The following is a 23,909-nucleotide window of genomic DNA, read 5'->3' as shown; positions in this document are numbered from 1 at the left end:
GCCACCCATGGCATGTGTAAACATTAGCATTCAGAATCATTCTTTCTAAATGTGAATTTCCTTTTTAAATATGAATGCTCATGAAAGCTGTTCCCTGATTGGGTGGGGGTGGGAAGGTGCCTTTATGTGAATGTATGTGAATGACTGCTGAGCCTAGCAGCACTTCATTCTGTGAAAGGCTGGCATGATGTTCATGACTCAGAAACTAACCATGCCATCTGAGGCTTATTTTAAATGTTGATCTATTTCCTCAACTTTAAGAGTTCAGGACTAACCTGGTAGGAAGGGAGTGGGCTTGCTGCAGGACTGTCCTTGCAGGTCCATGTGATCCACAGATAACCTGCTGGCATTCAACCTTAAGAGGGCTCTACCATATGAAGGGAATTACTGTAATTGCAGAAGCTTTGGAGCCATTATGGTTAGGAGGGCAGAACCATATGACACCGGAGTTGAGATTTTAACTCTACTACTTATTTTTCTGTGAAAATTGAACTTCATCCTTGGCAGAATGAAACGAATTATAACTATACAAGAGGATTGTTATCATATGATAATGTATATAATGCATATACATCTTGGAAATAGCAAAATATTTGCTACATCAGTAAATGGAGCAGAGAACTGAAACTCCATTGAGAACAGGATAAGATGAAGCTGGTCTAAGGACTTGATCTCTCACAAAGTGGAATGACGAACTTTAGTTCTGAGATCAGACTGTTTTGGTTTCAGTTCAGCCTTCACCTTTTATTAGTTGTTTGAGTTCTTAATCTGTTTCCTTATCTTTAATCAAGTGCAATAATAGTGTATATTCTATGGGAGTGTCATGGAAATAAATGAATGTAACACAATGAGCACTCTGTACCATTAGGCAGGCTTCTGTGATTCTTCATAGTAATAATGATAGTGATAATGAAAGGTTAGGCAATACTTTATACTCAGCAAAGATGACTGAGAATATTATTAGACTATCTAATCTTAAACTTTTCTTTGGATTGTATTTGATTTAGTTATGCAGATACTTTTTATGAGCTTCCATTTGCCATTGTTTGTGTGCTTATATTGTCTGGTTTTTGAAGTTTACATTAGTAAACAAATGTATGCAAATTAAAGCTTTCTGAAACAGAAGTGTAAATTGACCCCATGGTGAATTATCATTTTTGTTACTGGATTGAAAAGTGTAAATACTAATTACTGGAGCAATTACACACACCACGTAAAATGTAACAAGCTAGGGTCAACCAAATGCTAAATGGGTCTTCCAAACCCAGTTTGCTTTATTAAAATTTTAGTGACATTAAAAGGGATAAAAGATGGAAAAAGATAACTAAATTTGAGGTGTCATAAATTGTGACAATATTTTCTGGTTATATATCAGAGGAATTATAGAATACAGAATAATATAGAGAATAAAGAATAAAGAATGCAATGACAGTTTTAATTTTTGTTTTCACTTTTCAGCAGTGCCAAATGCTCGTAGTAGCTAAAATGAATGACACTTAGGGAAGGAAAAAAACTTCCCCCTTGAATGTCTTTAAAATCCATAATAATAATATAATAATATAAAGTGCATCTGGGCATTGCCTTCTGCTGCAGTTCTTGCCTGGCTCATATCCAGAGCTGTCAGGCTCCTCTTGAGTGCTCATGATTCATATCCCAGCACCCTTTTATCTGAACATTGCAGTGTCTTTTCTTTGTACTTTGGCAGTGATGTTACCTTGATGTTCAAAAATCTTTTAAGAGCAACAGTGTTTTCCTTGCATCTTGACAAATCATTGTCTGCCAGTAATGAAGAAAATGTAAACCTGTGATCATTGTAAACATGAGAAATAAATACTTGCATGTTTTTTTAAGTGGTTATCTACTTGAGGGTTCTCTGACTGAAATGTGAATATTCTGACAATGTTTCTTATTCTTCATGGATAAATCACATTTGCATTCACAGGGAATTGTTCATGTTTCCTCATCTGTGAGGTGAGACATCAAGGCAGGTTCTCATTATTATTCTAAGATGTAAGGAAACTGAGGCCCAGGATGATTTATGAGCCTTCTGCTTAATCAACAGCACATCCAATGGTTAAAGCGAGGTCTATTCACTATGAATGGTGCCTTCTCTTTTTTTTAGACAAAATAATATAGGCACAAGGAAGAAAATCTCAACTTTGTCAATGCATATTTAGCATGAAGAACATAGGTGCTAAATTTCTGATTGCCAGAAGTCCGTGGGTCCTACATTTTACAGAGAACACACCAGAAAACTGGAGGACATGAGGAGGTCACAAAGCTATAATGATGAGGAACCATCCCAGAGATAACCAACAAAACCTGATTTTCATGTCTGGAGAAAGAAGGATACAGAGAGACAAAGCTGACATCTTCAAATGTTTTATGGACTACCTTGTAGAAGAGGAATTAGATTTGTTCTTTGTAACTCCAGGCAGTAAAAGTAAGATCACTAGCTAGAAATTACACAGAAGCAGATTTATGCTCAATATAAGAAGAAACTTTCTAACATTTAGAGATGTCCAAAAATGGAATTGACTAGCTCATCATCTCTGGGAAGTGTTCATGCTGAGACTGTCCAAGTTGAAGATTATATGACTTTATGAGCATGCATTTCAGCAGCAACACAGTTTTATGATGAACCTTTCTAAGGGTTCAGGGAAGAATTTCTTTGCTAGCTAAAAACAAGAGGGTTTTATAGGCTTTTCCACCATAATGTTAGACTGAGAAAGTTGTACCCATAACAGTTTCTGTTTCATACATCACTGTGTCCTGTGAAATATTTTTTGCCTGATTGGGGAAAGATGTTATTAAGATTAGAATTGAAGCAGACAGGTTGGGGCTGTGGCTCAAGAGGTAGAGTCCCTGCCTAGCAAGTAGTAGAGTAGGCCATGAGTTTAAACCTCAATATTTCCATTAAAATAATTAAGACAGATAATGTGGTATTTGAAGTGGTGCGTGTGTGTGTGTGACAGAGAGAGAGAGAGAGAGAGAGAGAGAGAGAGAGAGAGAGAGAGAGAGAGAGAGAGCTTGTACATGAGTGTATATTTTAACTATGAAATTTCCATTTTGCTGTTGTCACATGATTTGTTGATTGATGTCTCTGCTAACCAGTCCATATCTACACATCACCTATAAAATTAAAAGAAATAGGGAGAAAATAATTCAGTTTAGATGGCTTCATTTTTCTTTAATAAGGAAAAGTAAATGCTGTTAAGTTTGCAAAGCTAAAATAAGTTTGTGCCATTCACAGTTTTACAAGACATTGAACTGGAAACCAGTATGTGTTCTAGGTTTTGTTCAAGTAATACTGCATCCTTATGCCTTAGATTTTTTGTATTATCTAAGATGGGAGTATTCTAGGAATTTTCTTTCCAACTTTAAATTTGTATTATATGAATTCTCTCAATAGTTTAGTTCTTTCTCTAAATTTGCATATGAAGTTGAAGGTGGCCTCAGTTTTGACAGAAAAATTTCATAATTTACTGTTCTCTAATTTGCTCAGTCATTTATTCAAAAAATGTTAATTAACTTAAAAACTAGGAAATATGAAAATTGTTCTCTATACATATGATTTGAGGATAAAAGAAAAATCAAGAACAGCTAATCATAGAGTCGATCAGTTTGAAAGAGAGTTACTTTATTAATGAAAGAAAAGCTCTTGTAAGGTATTTTGACTGTAATATATTAGAATTCCTCTTTAAAATGGCTTACTGATGCGTGGATGTGAGGATGCCATACTTCAGACCATGTCCCAATCATAAAGACATTCAGCAAGCACTTACTGTACCAGCTCCTTTGAATGAAGAATTATTCCAAGTTCAACCCTGAATTCAGTAGAAACCTTTTTCTCTATAAATTGTCTCATTATTTGCTGCTTCTTCCAACAGATTCCAGAGGGGTGACTACCACATTGACGTCTGCATCAATGACTACCTGGATGTTTTCTGCCCTCACTATGAGGACTCTGTCCCAGAAGATAAGACGGAGCGCTATGTCCTCTACATGGTGAACTTTGATGGCTACAGTGCCTGTGACCATACTTCCAAAGGGTTCAAGAGATGGGAATGTAACCGGCCTCACTCTCCAAATGGACCACTGAAGTTCTCAGAAAAGTTCCAGCTCTTCACGCCATTTTCTCTAGGATTTGAATTCAGGCCAGGCCGAGAATATTTCTACATCTGTAAGTACACAGATTTATCATGTTGTTGGGCAATTGCAAGAACTGTATTTTTTAACCCATGTTTCAGAGAATTGCAGTGCTGGACTTGGCATTACAGATGTCTCCTTATAAATGCATACATCATGATCCCCAGATACATTTGCTGGGAATTGAGAGCACAAATTAGATTAAGGACACAGTGCCTCTCCCCCCCTACGAAATTACGTGTCAGCCTGTTCAGTGAACCACTGCTGAGTTATGTTTCTTTTAAATGAAAATTGCCAAGACTTTTCTAAAGCTCAGGAAAAGAAAACAAAAAAAGATTCCTGTAAAAAAAATTAAAGGAAATAATTAAATTTACATAACTAGGAGTCATTGGATTTCTTATTCAGGTGTCAGCAATATCCTTTCAATCATCTACATTTGTAGTGGAGAAAGCCAAAACGCCTGCAAATGTCAGCATGCTGACGATAAATACTCTCTTTGCACCATAGATAAAAGACAATTATTAAGAGCAGCTGCATCTTTAAGCAGGAAAGAAGTATCTAGCAAGTTTCAAGGGAACTGGTATGAGTGAGTTCCTCACCTGTGAGCACTGAACTCCAAAACTTTCTCTGCAAACTTCTGCCTTAGTCACCGTGCCATGGCTTATGTTCTTCTCCATTGCCCACAATATTACTTCTTCAGACATCCTAACATTGTATATTATAACTAAAATGCTTCCAAACATCTCCAACAGAAGGCTTACATTCTTATTTGGCATCAGCTTTAGAGTTAGGAAATGAGGCATAGCCTGAGATTCTATTTGCAGGGAGCTCCCAGGCCATTCTGATGTTACTAGGCTGTGGGCCACAGGTTGAGTAGCAAAGTTCTAGGGAATACTTGCTCTGGGCAGTTTGGTATATACCTGGCCTTTCCTTTCATTAGTACCAGCCATTTATACTAGCATTCCCACATAGTTCATTGTCAACTGAAACAGAAAGCTTATTTGTTCATGGTGCATTTATTGAACAGCTCATGTTGGCTCAGTAATACAGGGGGTGTAAGATGGAAAGACAATTTTTGGAGAGACCTAGTGAGAAGCAGACTTGGAAATAGGCAATTAGAGTATAAATAGGCAATCGGTGAATAAAGATAAATGCAGAGAGCAGTGGGAGCTTGGGGGTAGTTGAGTCTCACCTACGTAGAAGAATCAGGAAGTATTGCACTCAGTGCAATTAGCATCGACTTTTCACCCCAGCTTGCCAGGCAAACAGGATAAAGAACATTCCTGTTTTTCTGACTCATTTCTTCAGTCCAAATGTTTCCACCCACATGGTTAACATCTACTTCAATTTCTAGCTCCTCTTCTTTTAAAAAAAAACCCAGCATTTTATAATCAGTCCAATATCACCATCACCAGGACTCTCACACTTATATTGGAATTGAATTTAAAAAGGAAATTGAGCAGTACCAGTTTTATTATTTCCGTACATATTTCAGTTGTTAGTCATGAGAAAACATGGAAAAGCTTGGCTTGATACTATCTTACATTTGATCCACAAAGTAAGAAAGGAATATTGAATTCCACAGATTCAGGAAACACTGGTATACAATGAATTCACACATTCTCAGTCAGCATGCTCTTGAATTTTGCTGATTTTTTTCTTTTCTTTTAAGTCTGTGAAAGAATCACACTGAACAAAAGAAAAAAAAAGAGAGGACTTCATCTGTAGAACAGTATCTTCTTAGTTGCATAATTGTAAAGCATTACATGAAATGTAAGAGGAAAGTACTACCAATATTGACATTTTCTTATTGACTTCTTAGATTAAAAACAAAAACAGACCAAAAACGAATAGAAAACACCAAGATGTAAAACATACCCACCAGCTAACTAGTTGATTTCATGATTATTAGAAATTATAGAACCTTTTGAGGTTCATAAGCAAGATGTTATTATTCAAATATACTGTAGTGCTTATGACTGGGTTTTCCTCATTTGTGGTTAAATTCAATATTTCACTAAAAATCATTATGTGTCTTCTATAACATTCATTTAACAGAGTCATTTAACTGTCAAGGGCTCCTGTCAAAGTAATTGCTCCAAAATGCTTCAAAATATCAAGAGCTTTTTGCTGTTCGCCTGAGTTTAACTTAAATTACTTTTTTTAATGAAAGGTAAAATAGCACAAAATTAGCAGCAAAGTGATGTTCATTTACAAGAAGCATAGTGGTCTGGTGTTCAATTAAACTGAATTTTCAACCACATGTTCAACTCACAAAAGCATCTTTCCCTGTCTTTTCAGTGGTGAGTCTCCTCTCTTTCACTACTGAGAGCAATAGCAGAGCTAACATGGATGTCTTATAGTCATTTAATGTACTGTGCTCCATAATTAAACTAAAGGATTCTTAGGAGAGAATTGGCCCTCAGTTGAATTTTCCTCTCTCCTAATATGCGTGGAATGAACACGATGGTTGGGAAATGGCTTTTTCACTTATTACCTTACAAGAAGCTCGATTGCTGATCTTAAGAACAAGCTTGACTGCCCATCAGCCAGTTGCACAGAGAGAGAGGGAGGAGGAGGGAGAGGGAGAGAGGGAGAGGGAGGGAGAGGGGGAGGGAGAGGGGAGAGGGAGGGGGAGAGGGAGAGGAAGAAGGAGAGGGGCCCTATGGCTTACTGTTTCTCTCAAGCTTTATAGTACTAAAGGTAGGCTTTAGTTGTGACATGGATGTAAGAATACAGATAGGAAACTTAAATTTTGGAGGAATGGAAATGGAATGAATGTTCTTAACCTGAATCAGATAATCCTTATCAAGTGCCAATTTCTTTTCAACAAGATTTTTCTTGTAATGGCTATAGAGTTATATGAAGTTAGGAAAATACAGTAGTTGAAAGCATCTCCTAGGAAGTTAACAACTTGTCTTAAAAATGGAACATCCTTCTCAGTTCTAGATCCTTTATTCATTCCCAACTACAGTACCTATGCCCTTAGGAACAGGAGATAGTTTAGGTAGGTGAGGTAGTTATATTTTAATTATTTTTCAGGTAGGGTCTTGAGGTATTTGCCCTGTTTAGTTTCAGATATATCATTCCCATAACCTTCTGCAGAACTGAGATCACAGACATATATAACCAAGCTCAGCTTATTGATTGAGATGATGATAAGGAGGAGGTCTTACTAACTTTTTACCCCAGCTAATCTCAAACTAAGATCCTCCTGTGTCTCTAGGATTGTAGAATGAACCCAATACTGTTCTTAGGCTACAGAAGTTATTTTGGTAAGAGATTGGCATATTAAGGTAATCACAAAAACTAGGCATTTTATCGGTGATAGCTTTGCAGAGCTGCTGATTGATTAAGGTAATAGTCATTTATAGAATTCCTAAGGGAAAGAGTGATTTTAGAACCTTCAAAAATTTACTAATTTTAGGAACTTCAAAAATACTCACTTTAGAAATGATTCTCATAAATATTAGCCTAATGAGATGTTCAGAAGAACTTTTTCTGCCGTTATTTTTAAATCAGAAGTTATAAAGAGAAATCACTTAATATCCTTAATATCCTCAACTTACATTTTATCTAGAGTTCTGCAGCTCCAGGGTAAGTGATAATAGTGGTACAATAGCCTAGGTATCTATAAATACTAGCCTGGCATGGATCTTCATACCAGTGATCCCAAGTACTTAGAAGGCAGAGATGCGGACTGCTATTCGAGAGCAGACCAGTTCCCCACACAAAGTTATTAAAATCCAGGCCAAGTCTAGTGACACAGTCCTTTGATCCTAGCTATGTAAAAGGCAGAGGCAGGAGAATCCAGGTCCAGTTTCATTCTTAGCAAAAGCAACAAGACCCTATCTGGAATGTAACTAAAGCAAAACAGGCTAAGGGCATGGTTCATGAGATCGAATATTTGCTTAGCAAGTGGGAGACCCTGAGATCAAACCCAGCACCATCAAAATAAAATAGAAAGTACAGGGAAATCTATGAAAAACAAAAGTGTGAAGTAGAGAGGTGTATTGAAATTGTTGAGCTAGCTGGCTCTCTGTGTTGCCCTGGCAAACCACCATCATCTGTGGCTTCCACTAGGGCAGCAGGTGTGAATGTGTTTTCCCTCACTGTTCTGTGAAAGCCCTTCAGTTACTTCTTGGCTTACCAAGGCAAAAGTACAATCTCCAACCTGACCGGGATGGCTGGTCCCTTGGCCTCTCTGACATCTCCTACTACTTCATTCCTTATTCTGTCTGCTCTTGTCACTCTGCTTCCTTCCTGCTCCTCGTGTCTGTGCAGCATTAGTCCAGCATCAAGGCCTGGCATTTTAATGTTCTTCTGCCTGAGCTTCTTGTTGCACCAAACTGTCACAACCCTTGCTCCTGTTCTTTAGAGGTGTGCTCAGAAATGTCTTTGTCAGTGAGGCTATTCTGACCTCCTGATACAACACCTTTATCATCCTCTGCACTCCTATTCTCCTTCATTTTTCCTCAGGCACTTCTCACCCCTGACATTACACATCAAGGGCTGATGGTGCACCGCTGTCTCTTCTGTGCCTCGTGTATCATGTTCTTCGGCATATAGAAAGTGTTCTGTAAATTGAGATAGATGTAGGATGTACTCTGTTCTAGGCACTATTCTAACACATTGACATTCTCAAAGCAGCTCAATGAGATGGCATTCACCTTCCCCTTTGAATGGAGGAAGACACTGAAGCACAGGCTCAGTAATTTGAGAAAAGTTCACACAGATAAGAAGTGGCTGGTTTAAGAGGAAATTGAGTAGGCAACTGAAAGACCTGAGAAGATAAAGTCCTAGGTCTTGTGTATTTCTGCAGAAAAAATACCTTTGATGTTGAGGAAAGATTAAATAGCATTCTCGTGGACATGTACTGTTTAGAACCAACTAAACAAACTCCTCTACTAGTTCTCCCTACAAACCCCAAATGATTATCAGAAAATATATGTGAATCGCATCTATACATATTCAGCCAAAGAATGCTTTGCCCCCTCCAGAAGGCATATCAGCTGCATCTTTCTAGAAGCCAGTAAAGCTGCATTTCCTAAGATATTTTTTCTTGAATTTGCTTACAATAGAGCATCCATGGTTGCCCACTTGATTCAGGAATGAATGTACTTTAATGAGAGACTATTAAAGACAAATGTCATTTTCTAAAAAGGCACAATATTTCTAGCATTTCCCACATCTAATTGCCAGTTAGGGACAGTATGTGGGTATTGTTAATAAATCCACTGTATATAGATACTTGAGTGCATATGGTTAATTGCTAGCTCTCTGCTTTGTATCTTTTAATTAAAACTTGACAGCTTTGTCTTAGGCCATGAAGCAATTTTAACGTGCTCTGGGCAGTTTTTTTTTTCTTAAATCAAAACAAGTTACCTAAATCTGCCTCAGAAATCATTTGATCATATAATAGTTATTGGCCACCTTTTAAGTATATGAGAATATTCAGTAAAACAGAGAACATTGGTATAAAGGGGGAAAAAAAACTTCACTTGTCAGTTGAATATGTTCCAGAAGCTTTTTGCAGGTGCATTGTTTGGAACTTAGAGTGTAGTTTCTCACAGCCATGTTTATAAAATCAGGCAAGCCTCCGTAATCTGGAGAAAGCCACTCAGCTATAATATTGATTTTTTTAAAAAGCTGCATACTTTCAAGAAAAAAATAGAGTAGAAGTATCAGTTAGAAAAGCTACTCAGTAAATAATGCTGGAATAAATAGATGTTATAAAAACAAACCAGATAGAAAAAAGTTAAAATTTTATACTTTTACATGCTAATATTTAAGAAAAGCAGCTAAATTGACATCTGTAAGTTTTACTAAGCCCTTATCGGAAGTTCTCTACTTTCTTGGTATTTTTTAAAAAGCCTATGTTGAATATACATGGCATTTGAAGAGGGTGGAACATGATTTAATATATTTTTAAGTATATACAGACTCTGGTAAGTGTAGCTTCAGATTTGGATCCTCCTCCTCTACGAACAATTACGGCCTTCTGCATTTACTTGACCTCACCAAGCTTCATTTCCTTCATCTGTAAACTGGTTTTAATATGATGGTTTATCACAACCATTTTTATCAAAACTATATTAATGAAATGATTTTAGACATAGCAATTGACTTCTAAAAAGGTGTCTTCTAGTATCTGCATACCAAAAAATATATATCCTTTGGAAAGTTAATGCAACTTGAATAGCCTAGATAGATACATTTTTAGTGAAAAAAAATCACATATGCCTAAAGATTAAAAGCCAATTCTGTATTCTCAAGGTGCATTGTATTAGAATGAAGATGCTTAGCAATGTCTTCATTCCTCTTTGTATGTTTGATTTTCATTGGTAATCTACATTAATAATTATTTTGTTTCGGACAGTTCATAACAATCTTTTTTCCCTATGTTTTCCTTATTGACGTGAAAAAGTATCAAAATGGCACAATTATCAAAGCAGGAGATAATCTCTGACAATTCATATTATTTCACTCTTACAGGCTAGTGACTTGTAAAGACAATGTGTTTTCTTAATATGAGGAAGTCAGGATTTACTTTAGTACGTGTCTGCACATTTTATTTTTGTGATTGGAAAATTGTTTTTGGTTACTGGAGCTTTATTTTAGGACTATTTTCTCTAGCATAAGTTCTGAGATTTCAGAGGTTTGTAACTGACATTTCCAGTAAAACTGTAGTTAAATACTAGTTCAATTTCTCTATTTTTTAAGTATGTGTCCCAAAGCTTGGTATTTTAAGGTACATTTAAAATAGAAAGGAGCTGAATGGACAACATTAGAAAATTGAAAACTTAAAATATTTTCTACAGTAAGAACCTGAAAAAAAAACACTTTTTAAAAATACTGTTTTGGTTTGAAAATAGGCAAATAGGATGGACTCGTTTTTCTCTATATGGACACTGGAAATTGTGGGGGATTCTATCAGGTCTCTATCAGAAAATAGATCTTCTATTTCCTTTGTATACTTCCACATCTTTTCAGTGAACCTGCAAGATTACACCTTTTCATTTAAAGAATGAGTTTAGAAAATTGTGTCTGTTTCAAGTCATCCCAAGCCATCTTTTAGGAAAGCATGAATGGATTTCAAGGGCTTTCAAATGAAGGTTAAATAAAGAATCTGAAAGGATATTTAGGGAACCTCAGGATATTTTCTTGTGTTAATTGTAATTTATTCCTCTGAAAACAATTGTTTATGGCTAGGTGCCCTGTCAACCTTCTCCACTAGAATGCTCAGCATCATCTAAGTACTGTGGCTAGTGGATGAAACCACTTACCTTTCAGAGGCTTCCCTTCTTACATTTCGAATTGTCTGAGTGAAATTAAAGGAAGGGGAGGCCATTTGTGGGAACATGGAATATTTTAAACCAATTCACTGTTACATCTTCGGCATTATTACTTAATCAAGTAAGTGAGAGTTTCATTTAGAGATGCCTACCCTCTTACATCTTAAAGCTAAAGGACAAGTGTGTTTTTAACTACTGTTAAAAGAATCAGAGAAATTAAGGTTAGGCCTGTGAAAAACAAAGACAAGTAGAACAAGCCCAACTGTCTAATAAATGTTGATATTGAGAACACCCTTAAAGTTACAAAGGGAACCTTAAAAGCTATAGAATAATTGGAACTTGATGGAAATTCATGGTTATCAATCCCAAGAAATGGAAAACTCATAAGCATCCTTCCTATTGTCTGAACTTTTCAAAGGTTGTGACATTAAGATAAGAAGTTCACAAGACAGTATATTGGAAATGAACTTTACAACTTCGGGGAGGGGTGAGGAGTAAGGGAGGTGGGGGAGGGATGGGATAGTTGGAGAACAACAAGGGAAGGGGTAACAATGCTCAACAAGAAATGTACTCATTGCCTTACTCATGGAACTGAAACCCCTCTATATGGCATCTTTACAACAAAATAAAATATTTTTTTAAGTTAAAAAACAAAATCTGTACCAGTGCTCTGACCTGCTGAGGGGCAAGAGGGAATTATGTCGCCTTTTGCTTCTTTGTACCACACTGAGAGTAAATGCGGCAAAGGAAATAAATTAACGATTGTTCTTTTTCATCCTAAATGTCAAAAGTGGCCACATCAGCTAGAGAAATAACACACTTGATTAACTGAATAATTTCTCAGAGAAACATGCTATGCACTAGTTTAGTTTCAGTGTTAACTAGAAACAGTTTAATGAGCTGTTTTAGTGTGTGCATGGATGGTGTTACATAGAGCAGATGCTGGGAGAAGTGGAAGTAACACACCAGTGACACGTGGAATAACAGTGTTTATACTTCAGTGACTTTGGGTTGTCAGCATGCAATTCCCTATGCTTCCTTAACTAACCTATTAAGGCAATTGAACTTCAGTGGGGTGATGTCTAAGTGTCATTGGTTGTAAATTACACATGCATACACACCAAATTCATAGTCAGTCTTCAGAAAAAAAAAGTCCTTATCACACAGACAATTGAAATCTTGTCCATGAGCAATATACACAAAGGTGATGCCTACTAGAAAAAAAAAAAAACAGAAAAGAAAAGAAAGAAACAGTGCTGTGGTCTCTCATCAGAAGAAATAGTATTTCTACTGGTTTTCCCATTCATCTATTCTCACCCTATTTTAACAGAATGGTCGTGTAACTCTTGGTTTGAAAGTTGTCATACAGCCTCACAGCAGGCTTATATTATCTACAGAGTTCTTTATGAGGAAATATAAATCACCACAAATGAGACTTTTCACAGCCAGAGATATGTAGAAATTTGTGTCAGTGCTTTGCTAGCTTGCTAAAAAATATCTCTAGGCTCTGAAGCTCTCTCACAACTCATCCCTGCTCTCTACCCTTGTGGGAAGCAATTCTCAAAACTTGAGATTTATAACCCAAAGAGCTGATAGTGGCCATAAAGTTTTCTCTTTTCTCTTTTCTTTAATATTAATGTGGAGAATGAGGCATTATCATTCATTATTTTAGTTCATGAGTATCCTGTGGGCTTGAAATATGGTTTCTGGGGATATAGCTTACCTCTGTTTAATCGAGGAAATATGTGGATTTTGGCAACAGGCTACTTTCCCACTGAATGTTTGTAGGCAGATTGTATAATATCCACATTAAGAACAAAACTTTAATATATATGCTATATCCAGGTTTGGTTTTAAAATATGAAGTTTTACAAAATATTAATCCATTCTGGAGCTCCAAAGTTAAAAAAAATGTCATGAATTGGAGAATAGCCAGTCAGTCTCCAATTATTGTTAGAAATTGGAATGATAATATCTCTTCATTTTACTGTTTTCAGAGATGTACCATATTTCCAATAGCTTTATCTACATTAGTGTTAGCCAAGTTTAGTTTTTAGTTAGCACTCCCTGTTCATACAAATCTTTAAGAATATGTATGCCTTGGGTCATTTTTATTAGAATGAATATTGTTTTTCATTTGTATTACTTCCTGTTGTAGGCTTCTAATATAAATTTGCTTTACCTGATCTTTTTAAAGATAGTTTTGAAACTTAATTTTTCTCCTAAATTGTTACATATTCCAACTTAAGTTGGAACTGATGGATTTCACTGAAGGCTGTGATTTGCTTTGACAGCTTCAGGAGAAATTTACCTTTCAATTCAGAAATTCTTGCTCTATTTTAGGTGGAATTTTAAGGAACACATCTAAATAAGGAGAGAAGACTAGAAGCCAAAAATGTGGATAGGCAAATGTTTTCCTTTCAATAAATTACTTAAAGGTCTTGCTGCATATATATTAGGCAGTTTAGTTCAGGCAGTGATTTTTTTTTTTGGTCCAGCCTTTTGCTAATGCTTACTCAGGCTTTGACTAATAACGGCTATCCTAATATTTGTTCTGATAATTGCAATTATAGTGATTTAGCATTTATTGCACATACTAAGTACTGGGCTCAATACCAAGCAATGTACATGCTTCAACTCATTGAGTCCTCTGTGAAGTAGGTATTATTATTCCCATTGATAGATGGAAAAGCCAAGGCTCAGTAATTAAGCAGCTTGCTTAAGATCACATAATTAGTAATAATGTCAAGACTTGAACCCATGCAATATGTCTCTGAAACCTTATTTTCTTTATTCACTGTCATCATAATATAATGGTTGCTTTTTCTTTTGGCTTGATTTGGGTTTTTTTCCCCCCTTTTGGTGCTACAGATAGAACTCAGAAACTCCTAAATGCCAAGCATACCCTCTACTGCTAATAATAAATTAAGAAAAAAACTTAAAGGAAGACAAGTTACAGACAATACTGGAAAATCATTTTGCAAGTCCTACCTCTACTCTGAAATCCATTCTAAAAGTAGCTAATGCAAAAATATACAGGAAAATGTCACATCAGCTTATTCCTGAAACTCACTTACTAAATGGTATCTGAGTTTTTAAAACAAAGTAGATCACTATTGAATGGGTTGTGAGGTCAAAATATGATGGCAGAAGATGTGTCATTTACTATCACTGCTTCAATTGTGATGAAGGCATTTAATGATTAGCCAGACTATTGAAAGTATATGTCTCTTCAGTGCCTCCATTCATTTTTCAGAGGTTAAATTTCATTAACAAAATCAATGAAACGGTGCAGGCAGTGGTGGATATATTGCAAAGCCTTGTGATCAGCAGTCTTTGCATTACAAGTTGTTAATGTGACCTCCCAGGGATTGCTTTACCTTCGCCTTACTTATTGGCAATTGCTGCTGTCAGTTGTAATTGGTGTTGCTTTGTTATTTAAGATCCATTACTTTGTCATAATCTTGGAGCTATTTTATATCTTTGTGCAAGAAAGAAGAATAGCAATTCTTTCAGGAGAAGGGGCAGATTGAAAATTTATAACATTTGACATTCTTTTAAATGAAGTTGAAAAGTTGTGGCAGGCATGAGAAGTATCTGGATTTTACACCGACAGGGTGTTGGTATTATTTCATAAAGATGATCGTCCAGAATTGGGAAAAACCTCCCAGAGACAAGGTTCCGGTAGATTTCTTTTCTCACCTACCTCCCATCTCCTGTTAAGGAAACCAGAACAGTAAAGTCAGGAATTAAGGGAAACAATAGGTCTGACTAGAATGAAAAGTGTTTGGAAAATAAAACCAATTATTCTGAGACAGGTTTGGGAGGGACATTAAATTCCAGTCTGAAGTGTTTCCAATCTTTCTAATAGGCATTAGTAGAGAGCAGAATGTTTTTGAAAGAAAAACTGATTTGGAAGCTTTATAAATTCATTGATACCATGTATATTTAAGTGCCGGTTATGTAATAATAGCTACCACATGAACACTTGTTCTTCTATATGTTCATATATACTGCTTCACATGAATTTTATCACAACTGTGTTAGATACTATTATTGTTCCCATTTTTCAGATGAGGAAACTAAAGTACGGAGAGATCAAATAAGGCTGCTTAAAATCACACTATTCGTATATGGTGGAGTCTAGATTTGGACCAAGGCCTTCTGAATTCAAAGTTCATGCATTTAACTTTCATCCATGAATAGCCAGTGATGTTTGAAAGATTTTGCAATAAATAGAACCTGTACTTATAAAGATATTAGTGTAGTCTTAAAGATGGTAATTCCCTTAACTTGAATTTTTATTATTTCCTATATTGCCTTTGGCTCTGTTGCCATAGCTATACAGTTTTTTTTTATTTACTTTTTGCATAAGCTTTCATGATGTTTATATTAAGTGGAATTGCTAAATCAATAGCATTTCCTAGATTATTATTTTAATCAAATAGCAAAATTTCTGACATTGGTATCATGAGTTTACTATTAAGGTCTAGTTCAGAAGATTTATTTCAGTTATTTTCTGTAATTTTTGCATTCAGAATGCTATTAATCTAGCCAGGTGTGAGTTGGCTGACACCTGTAATCCTACCTACTCAGGAAGCTGAGATCTGAGACTCATAGTTTGAAGCTAGACCAGGCAGGAAAGACCATGAGACTCTTATCTCTAATTAACCACCAAACAGCCAAAGTGGAGCTGTGGTTTAAGTGGTAGAATGCTAACTTTTAACTTTTAGCACTAAGGCTTAGGGACAGAATTTAGGTCCTGAGCCCTAAATTCAAGCACACACACACGCGCACACATACACAAACACACACAGTCTATCATTGATCCATTTATTAAACTCCACGTAGGGATTCTGTTCTTGCATAACATTATATCTGTAGAAAATCTCCAGAGGTTGTAGGAAGATACCCTTTAGTACTCTACTTTCCTTCTAGGGTACAGTGATGACAGCGTGCCAGTGCAGCATGCCCTGAGGAGTGGCAATAGGAAAGTGCTTGATAGCTTCATTTTTCTCCCAGAGATCACAATCTCATGCGAGAAACATATTCATGAAAACAATTGCAGCATGGGAAATAAAGTGTGTTCTGAGGTGAGCACTGTTCATAAGAGATTAAGTGAAGTAAGCCAGGTCCAAAGAAACATAGGTCCCATTATTTCCCTTATTTGCAATAACTAGTATATGTCTGAGACAAGCAGAAAAGGTCAGATAAGGTGATATTAGGTGAAATGAACCCCAAGATAAGGACTCAAATGTTTTTTTCTTTCTTGCTATTGTTTCTAACATATTTATAAGATGATTTCTTTGTTGCTTGTATATCCCTCCCCCACGGTATAACCCCTGCTTTCACTGTATTTGATGTGGGTATAATTTGTGGAGGAGAAGGGAAAAAACAAATTGTTTAAATAGGGATACAGATGGACTCATTCATTGCAACAATGAGAACAATGAGATGTACAATACGTTATGTCGAAAAACGAACTTTACAACTTTGGCACGGGGGGGGGGGAGGTGTGGTGGGGGGGAGAGGATGAGTGAGGGAGCTGGGAAGGGATGGGAAGGGGAAACAAAGGAGGAGGCAACAATGCTTGATAAATGTACTCATTACCTTGCCCATGTAATTGTAACCCCTCTGTATGGTATTTTCATAATTAAAAAAAAAGAGAGAGAGAGAAGAAATTAGTTAAAGATGGGAAGCACTGACTTAAGGGGCGAGAGAATCAGATCTCAGGGTTTAAGATTATCCAAACTGCAGTGATCCACCTGTAAGAATAGAGGAAGAAAGGGCAGATTCCTGGAACTCACTTGCACACAGTCTTATTGGTTTCATTTTATGAGGTTGCATATAGCGATCAGTTTCTAACAAGCTCTCCAGCTGTGTTTCCTACAGGTGATGGTACCTGTATTTTTGGAATATTGACTAAAAGTGAAAGTAGATGGGTCTGAATTCAAGACATGGAAGAAATGGATACTAGATGATTTGAGCAAATGGAAAGGCGAGGTCGGCAAGTGGCTTCAATCTTGAGAAAAGACAGCATTTCTTATGTGACTGTCTAGACAGTCTAAGATACGAATGAAGATGGCGATTCTGGGAGTCCTTTCACTATAAATTCTTCCTTGTGCCTCTCCAAGCAAATTGTCTCATTTGCTTTATCCAGAAATAAGATACAGTTTGACTCGGCCGATGCAAATAAGGACCATGAAACCCCTTAAACAATTTAAAGAAATGTTTTTATTGTAAAATGAATTACTTTTTCACAGTGATAAGCTCTGTAAGTGAAGATAGGAATCAAAAAGCCACCTCAAAATAGAAAACAAGCAAGATATCAAGTGATAAGAAATAATTCACTTTAAACTAACAATTTAGAAGAGAAATATGTACCAGGGAGAAGTGAATGGCTCCTGTACTATTCTATTTATGCAACCTGAGACTTTAGAACTGCACTGGAGAAGTCAGTGCCTATTGTCTGTGACCTTTTGTGCTTGTCAGTTTGTTTTCCTCTCCCTGAAGTCAGCTAAGCTTGATAAAAAAGAAGTATATGTGAGTGGAGCAATAATTTGGTTATGATTAAAGGTCAATAGTAATGTCTATTTAATCACCATTTGACACTTATAAATTAGGTTAGGCAGCAGTCATTTAAAAAAATACACAATGCACTGGTTTCTAGAAAATAAATTTATTATCTCATAGATTTATTTTAAAAATACTTTTTTTTCTTGTGCTGGGGGCTTGAACTCAGGGCCTGAACACTGTCCCTGAGCTTTTGTGCTCAAGGCTAGCTAGCATTCTACTTCTTAAGCTTTGGCTGTACTTCTGGCTTTTTGGTGGTTTATTGGAGACAAGATTTTCAAGGACTTCCTGCCCCAGCTATCTTGGAGCTGAGAGCCTCAGATCTCATGTGCCTGAGTAGCTAGGATTACAGACATGAGCCACTGGTGCCCAGTTCTTCGAATACTTTTAAGCTTATAAAAAGAATTGAAATAAGAGTGAGATGTGGGTTTTTAGTCCACCACTTAGTAGATATGTTAAATTGGGCAAGATACTTCAACCTGGGCCTCAGTATGAATTAGAGTGCTAGTTTAATAAATGGTATTCTTAATATTGATATTTGAAAGGCAATTAGTTACTTTCATAGTTTTATCAAAATTAATGGTCATTTTCATGACAAATTTTATGGGAACTTTAAATTATATATTCTCATGTGTCAAAAATAGTTCCTATCATCAACTAGTTTGACATACACTAGTGGTCAGAAATAGCTTACTGTCATTTATTCACTGAGCATTTTTTCTCACAAGTTTTACAGAATCAAACATGAACAAAACATGTTAATTCAACCCAAAAGATATTAATTTAGTTCACTGGGCTTATTTTTCTACAGTGCTGAAGATGTAGAAATATCAGTCCAGTCTTTGGGTCACATCCAAGTGTTTAGTGGTCAGTTAAGTGCATGCAAAATATTTTCAAGGGCTACAATCGTTTAACTAGGGATACAGGTGGACCCATTGTAACAATGAGATGTACAAGTTGTTATGTCGAAAAACGAACTTTACAACTTTGGTTGGGCGGGGGGAGGATCGGTTGGGGGGAAGTGGGGGGAGTATGGTAAGGGATGGGAAGGGGAAGCAAAGAGGAGGCAACAATGCTTGATAAGAAATGAACTCATTATCTTGCCCATGTAATTGTAACTCCTCTGTACTATATTCTCACAATTAAAAAAAATATATTTTCAAGGGCTAACTAGGAAATTGCTTTACTGTTGGCAGGTTTTTGCACCTGTTTTTCCCCTACAGAGTCTCCTACCTAAAATACATGAAGAAATGTTCTTTTCCTAAATTGAAAAACTCAGCTGTAGTCTAAATGAAATGGGATAAATGATCTTTTTCACAATTATCCATTAAAGAGAGAATTAGAATTAATATTAATCACAGATGTTTCATCAAGTTTTATTATCAACCAGATTGACTGCCAAAGTGCTTTCTGGAAGACATTTTCTCTTCCTCCCCCACCTGCTACTGAGAACAAACTGTTATTATGGGCCCTTAGATAAAGATTAATGGTTTTGGCAATTCATTTGAGGAAATCCATATTTTACTGTACATTCCACTTCAGTTCAAGGCATCACTGGAAAGCATGGTTTGTCGCTTCACTGATAAAATTATACAGTGGAGACAAATGATTGGATAATTCTTTCTACCATCATCAGAAGCAGGGTAATCAATATGCTACCCAAGATTGGTATCCCCAACTCATACTTTTCAAAGTTTAGCAAGCCTCATTTGTAGATAAAATAAGCAAAATACTGTGCAATCCTGGTATTTTAGAAAGCATAAATACACCTATATATGTATGTATTCTATTGACTTGACATATACAGAATAATATTTTTGTACAGTTAGTACATCATTGTGACATTTACAAATTCACCCTCACATAACCTCTCTTATTTTACTTACAATACTTAATTTGCTTTAATATTGCTTTTTGTTTTTGACTCTCAGGAATAACTAATTGCCAAAGATGTGACCCTTTTAATTAGGAACATTTAATAATGTTCCATTGATTTGCAAAGTGAACTTTAAAAATCATAGATTAGTGCTGTATTCATTAAGATTTTCTTTTGTATACAACTTTTATCCATTACAGCTTAGCTAAACAAACAAACAAACAAAAAGTCTTCTTCCTTAATAGTTTGCTTCTTTTAACTTCAGACCTTAGTATGGGCAGAAACCAAGTGCTGGGGATCTAGAGCATAAAAACAATGCTCCTGGAGACAGCCATTTAGTTTATTTCTCCATTCTATGTATCATTCTACTCAGGATTCAAGTTCCTGGGAGAAGAGATTTGATTGGCATATATGCCTATCCTTTGGAAAGAATTAACAGCATTTTGATTGACAGCTCAACGATTCATGGAATACCAAAGGGGAAGTTTTTCAAAGTTTTTCTCATTGGTTTATTTTTTAACCTAAGGAAGATAGGCAGTGATGCTGAACAGGCAAAAACAAGAACTGGCCAAAACAAGGTTGTATTTCATTGATGAGTAGTAGTGTATAATACACTACTATGTTTTCTCTGTTCAAAGAAAGAAAGAATTCTAGCTAGTAAATCCTTTAAGTACAATGGAGGCAGAGCAGGAATTCACTATTTATATGTTTAGTTTGTTGCACAGTAATGTTCATTGTCCAGTACTTTTGTATTTGTTTACTACTTTTACAGCTCATCTGATATCAACAAATTAACAAAGAGAGTTCACATTTTCCAGTTAAGATCTCTTTTTTATTTGATTACTTTTCTTTCTTTTGATTACCTTTATTTTCCTTGATATGGATGAAAAAGAAAAGCAAAGATTCTAGAAAAGAATGGAAAACACCGTATTTCTTTATTCCCAACTTTATTCCATTGGTATCAATGGAATATAAGAAATGCAGTAGTTTGGACGAAGTCCAGTTTCTGCCAAAGCACAAATATAGTCAGCTCTGGGACCAGCCAGATCACTGAGTCTGGATCTTCAACTGTAGTTCAGGAGACTGAGTTAGATTGCTAGACTAAGATGGTTCTAAGGAACAAATAAATTATTAAAATGTTAATTTATGAATTTAAATCTATGTCGTTTGAGAAATTCTGTAAAATTTAGGGGCCTTTTTTCTACAAGACTTTCTAGAGACTTTAAATATGCCACTGTGCACTGGAACTCTTTAAAGAAAGTGACAAAATAGACAGTGTATTCACCAAATTTTATAGACATTGGGCTTCTTATTTTCCTCTCTCTCTCCTCCCTTTCTTTATTGGAATCTTATAAAAGAATTGATGAGATCTAACTTCCACAAGACTATTTTTATATTATTTTTAAAATCCAATTTAGATTTAAAATATACTAAGCACATACTTTCCTTGGTCACAAAAAAAAAAAAAAAAAGAAATACAGCTTATCACCCAGACCTTTCTATCTGGTCAGTACAATTAGACTTTCTGTACTATTGGATCCACTTCCTGTTCCCACTACTCTTTGGAGGTAACAACAGATCCAGGCCAACTGAATCTTACATCAAACATTCATTTATATTTGTAGAGTATTATGTCATGCAAATTCCTCTGGCTATTCCTATAACAAGTCTTTTAAATCTCTTTAATAACTTTTCATCACTTTTATTCCTGGTGTCTTATTTTGAACATACATCCTAAACAGGAAATAAGCTTTCATTAGATCGGATAACTCTGCCGCAGTATGTTGTAATTTTTCCCCCTAGATTTATGCATGTGCTTTGACTCCTCTTCTTCTGTGCATAATGACATGTTTTGTATTTTTTGAATCATTGCATGCTCTTTATTGTTTATCTTGTTTCAATGTGCCATTTCACCTGTTGGATTCAAAGATTAGTTACTGAAATGATTTTACTTATAAACCCGTCCTCAAGTCTCTCACATATCTTTTCATGAAAATATTAACCTAGACTTCAAAAATGGCCATGTTGTGCAGTAGAAGAGGACAAGCACACACAAACTTCCAATTTGTTTTTGAACACTGCTCTTATTTTTGTCATGAATGACGGCCTAGTTTTACACATGATAGTTTCATAAAAGGCATCGTTAACACATGATAGTTTCATAAAAGGCATCGTGCTGCCTACAGTATTGTATGCAATGACTTCTCACAGCCTGACGTCAGGGTGGTGTTTTAATGGTTAGGTTCTCATTGCTAATCTAGATTTTTTTTTAAAGCTACTTTAGGATCCACAGGAGCTTCTCGATCTCAATCACTAGTAATCCAGAAACTAGCATAATCCTGTGTTTATGAATTCATTCGAGATATTCAGTAAATGATCTTTGAACTATTTTGTGTCATCTGTTACTCTTTTACGATTAGCAAACTGATCCATGTTGACAAAGGGTCCCTGGAAGCTCTTAATGACTGCTTAATTTGCTATGGAGTTTAGCACCTTGGACAAAGGCCTTTGGTTTAGAGAACAGTGGTAACATTTCAAATTTTGTCTTTTTTTTTTTTAATCTTTAGGTAGTTGTACAAAGGAATTGCCTTTCAACAAAGCAGTTGATAAATACAGTGTGTCTTAATCAATGTTCCCCCTTCTAATCCACCCCTCCCAACACACTTCTCTCCTTCACTTTTCTTAATCTTGTTGGAGATATATAGAAATTTATTTTTTTCTATATAACGAAACAGTTTATGTATACAGTACTTCTTGATCTGTGTCATCCCTTCATTTTCTCCCTAAGTCTTTAACGTGTAATATCATGAGGGCAAGGACTACATCTCTCTTTTTATTATTATTGTAAATGTAGTGACATAGGAAAGAGGAATGATTAAGGGATGGGATAATCTGCCCCAGGTATTCAAGTCTTCTTCAGTCAGCGTTTAGACAAGGATTAGAGCCCACCAAGCCTACCAAAGGATTCTTTCTTTCTAGAAACTTTGATCCATGTAGATACAAACAGAATAACAAGGCAGATGCCACTAAGTATTTTTAAAGATCTATTTTCTACTCTACAAAAATTTTTCAACTGCATTGGAGTAAAAACAAAATTATGTTTCTTTTTCCTTCGAGAAAATAATGTATAGGTGTTTATCATCTTTAGCAAGCATGACATAAGAAAATTAGGGTTTTACAAAAGATTATAAATTTCAGTGATCATTCCATTTATAAAAATGAATTTTTTTCCAATGGACCTAGAATATTTTATGAATGATTTAATTTCTAAGATCTTACTTACACATATTTTTTCTGGATTATGTCAGTTGTAAAGTGTCCAAAGAAGTTGAAATTTTTGAAAAGATAGATGTAGGCAAGTGAAAAAAAACCCAAAACATTGCTTTGGTAATAAGATTAAATTCTTGATGCCTAAGAATTGACAAAACAAATTACAAAATTACAAAAGTTACAACATTTTCTTGATATGGTGGTAGTGGTAGTGGTGGGTAGTGATGGTTATGTGTATGTGTATGTTATTTTTTTGGTGACAAGTGTATGGAAGTGTTGCTAGCTGTGTATGTGTTTGTGTGTGTTTCTTGTGACAGCACTGGCCACTGAAATCAGACAGTGTAATATATAAACAGTAGGCACTAAGAGCTGTGTATGAGCACTAACTGTTCTATAACTGTTGTATAAGTTAATTCATAGACAGCTCCTACTTTCAGCCCTGTTCTTTCTAGAAATAGAATCATAAAGCAGAGAGTTGTAAAATGCCTTGCATTTTCCTTCAGGAATAATATCCAAAATTTAACTATGTTTATGGCTATATGTTTGAGGACAAAATAAATCAAAAAAATAAATCATTACTGTGAACAAAATCCTATGTCACTGGCAAAGATGCAACAGCTATAACTTTCTACAGTTATTTAAAATAGTAAAATTATATTCTTTTCTATAAAAAGGGTATAAATGTATTATACATAACGATTTTACATGTGCTCTGAAGAATATGTTCAGCAAGTAAAAATTCCAGC

General features: G+C 35.6%; 1 protein-coding gene across 2 annotated transcripts in view; it reads left to right on the top strand.

Annotated features, from left to right (window-relative positions):
- The window catches only part of Efna5 (ephrin A5), a 288,907-nt gene that overhangs the window by 236,504 nt on the left and 28,494 nt on the right, over positions 1-23,909 (top strand). For both annotated transcript variants that reach the window (XM_070036014.1, XM_070036013.1), the window contains exon 2: positions 3,891-4,183. In XM_070036014.1, coding sequence (XP_069892115.1) covers positions 3,891-4,183 — 293 coding nt within the window. The remainder of the gene's footprint in view (positions 1-3,890; positions 4,184-23,909) is intronic.

This window comes from Dipodomys merriami, unplaced genomic scaffold (assembly GCF_024711535.1).
Source record: "Dipodomys merriami isolate MVZ:Mamm:240054 unplaced genomic scaffold, mDipMer1.0.p SCAF_27, whole genome shotgun sequence".
Lineage (NCBI taxonomy): Eukaryota > Metazoa > Chordata > Mammalia > Rodentia > Heteromyidae > Dipodomys > Dipodomys merriami.
Note: the sequence above shows the minus strand (reverse complement) of the source record. Positions and strands in the feature narration are given on the sequence as shown.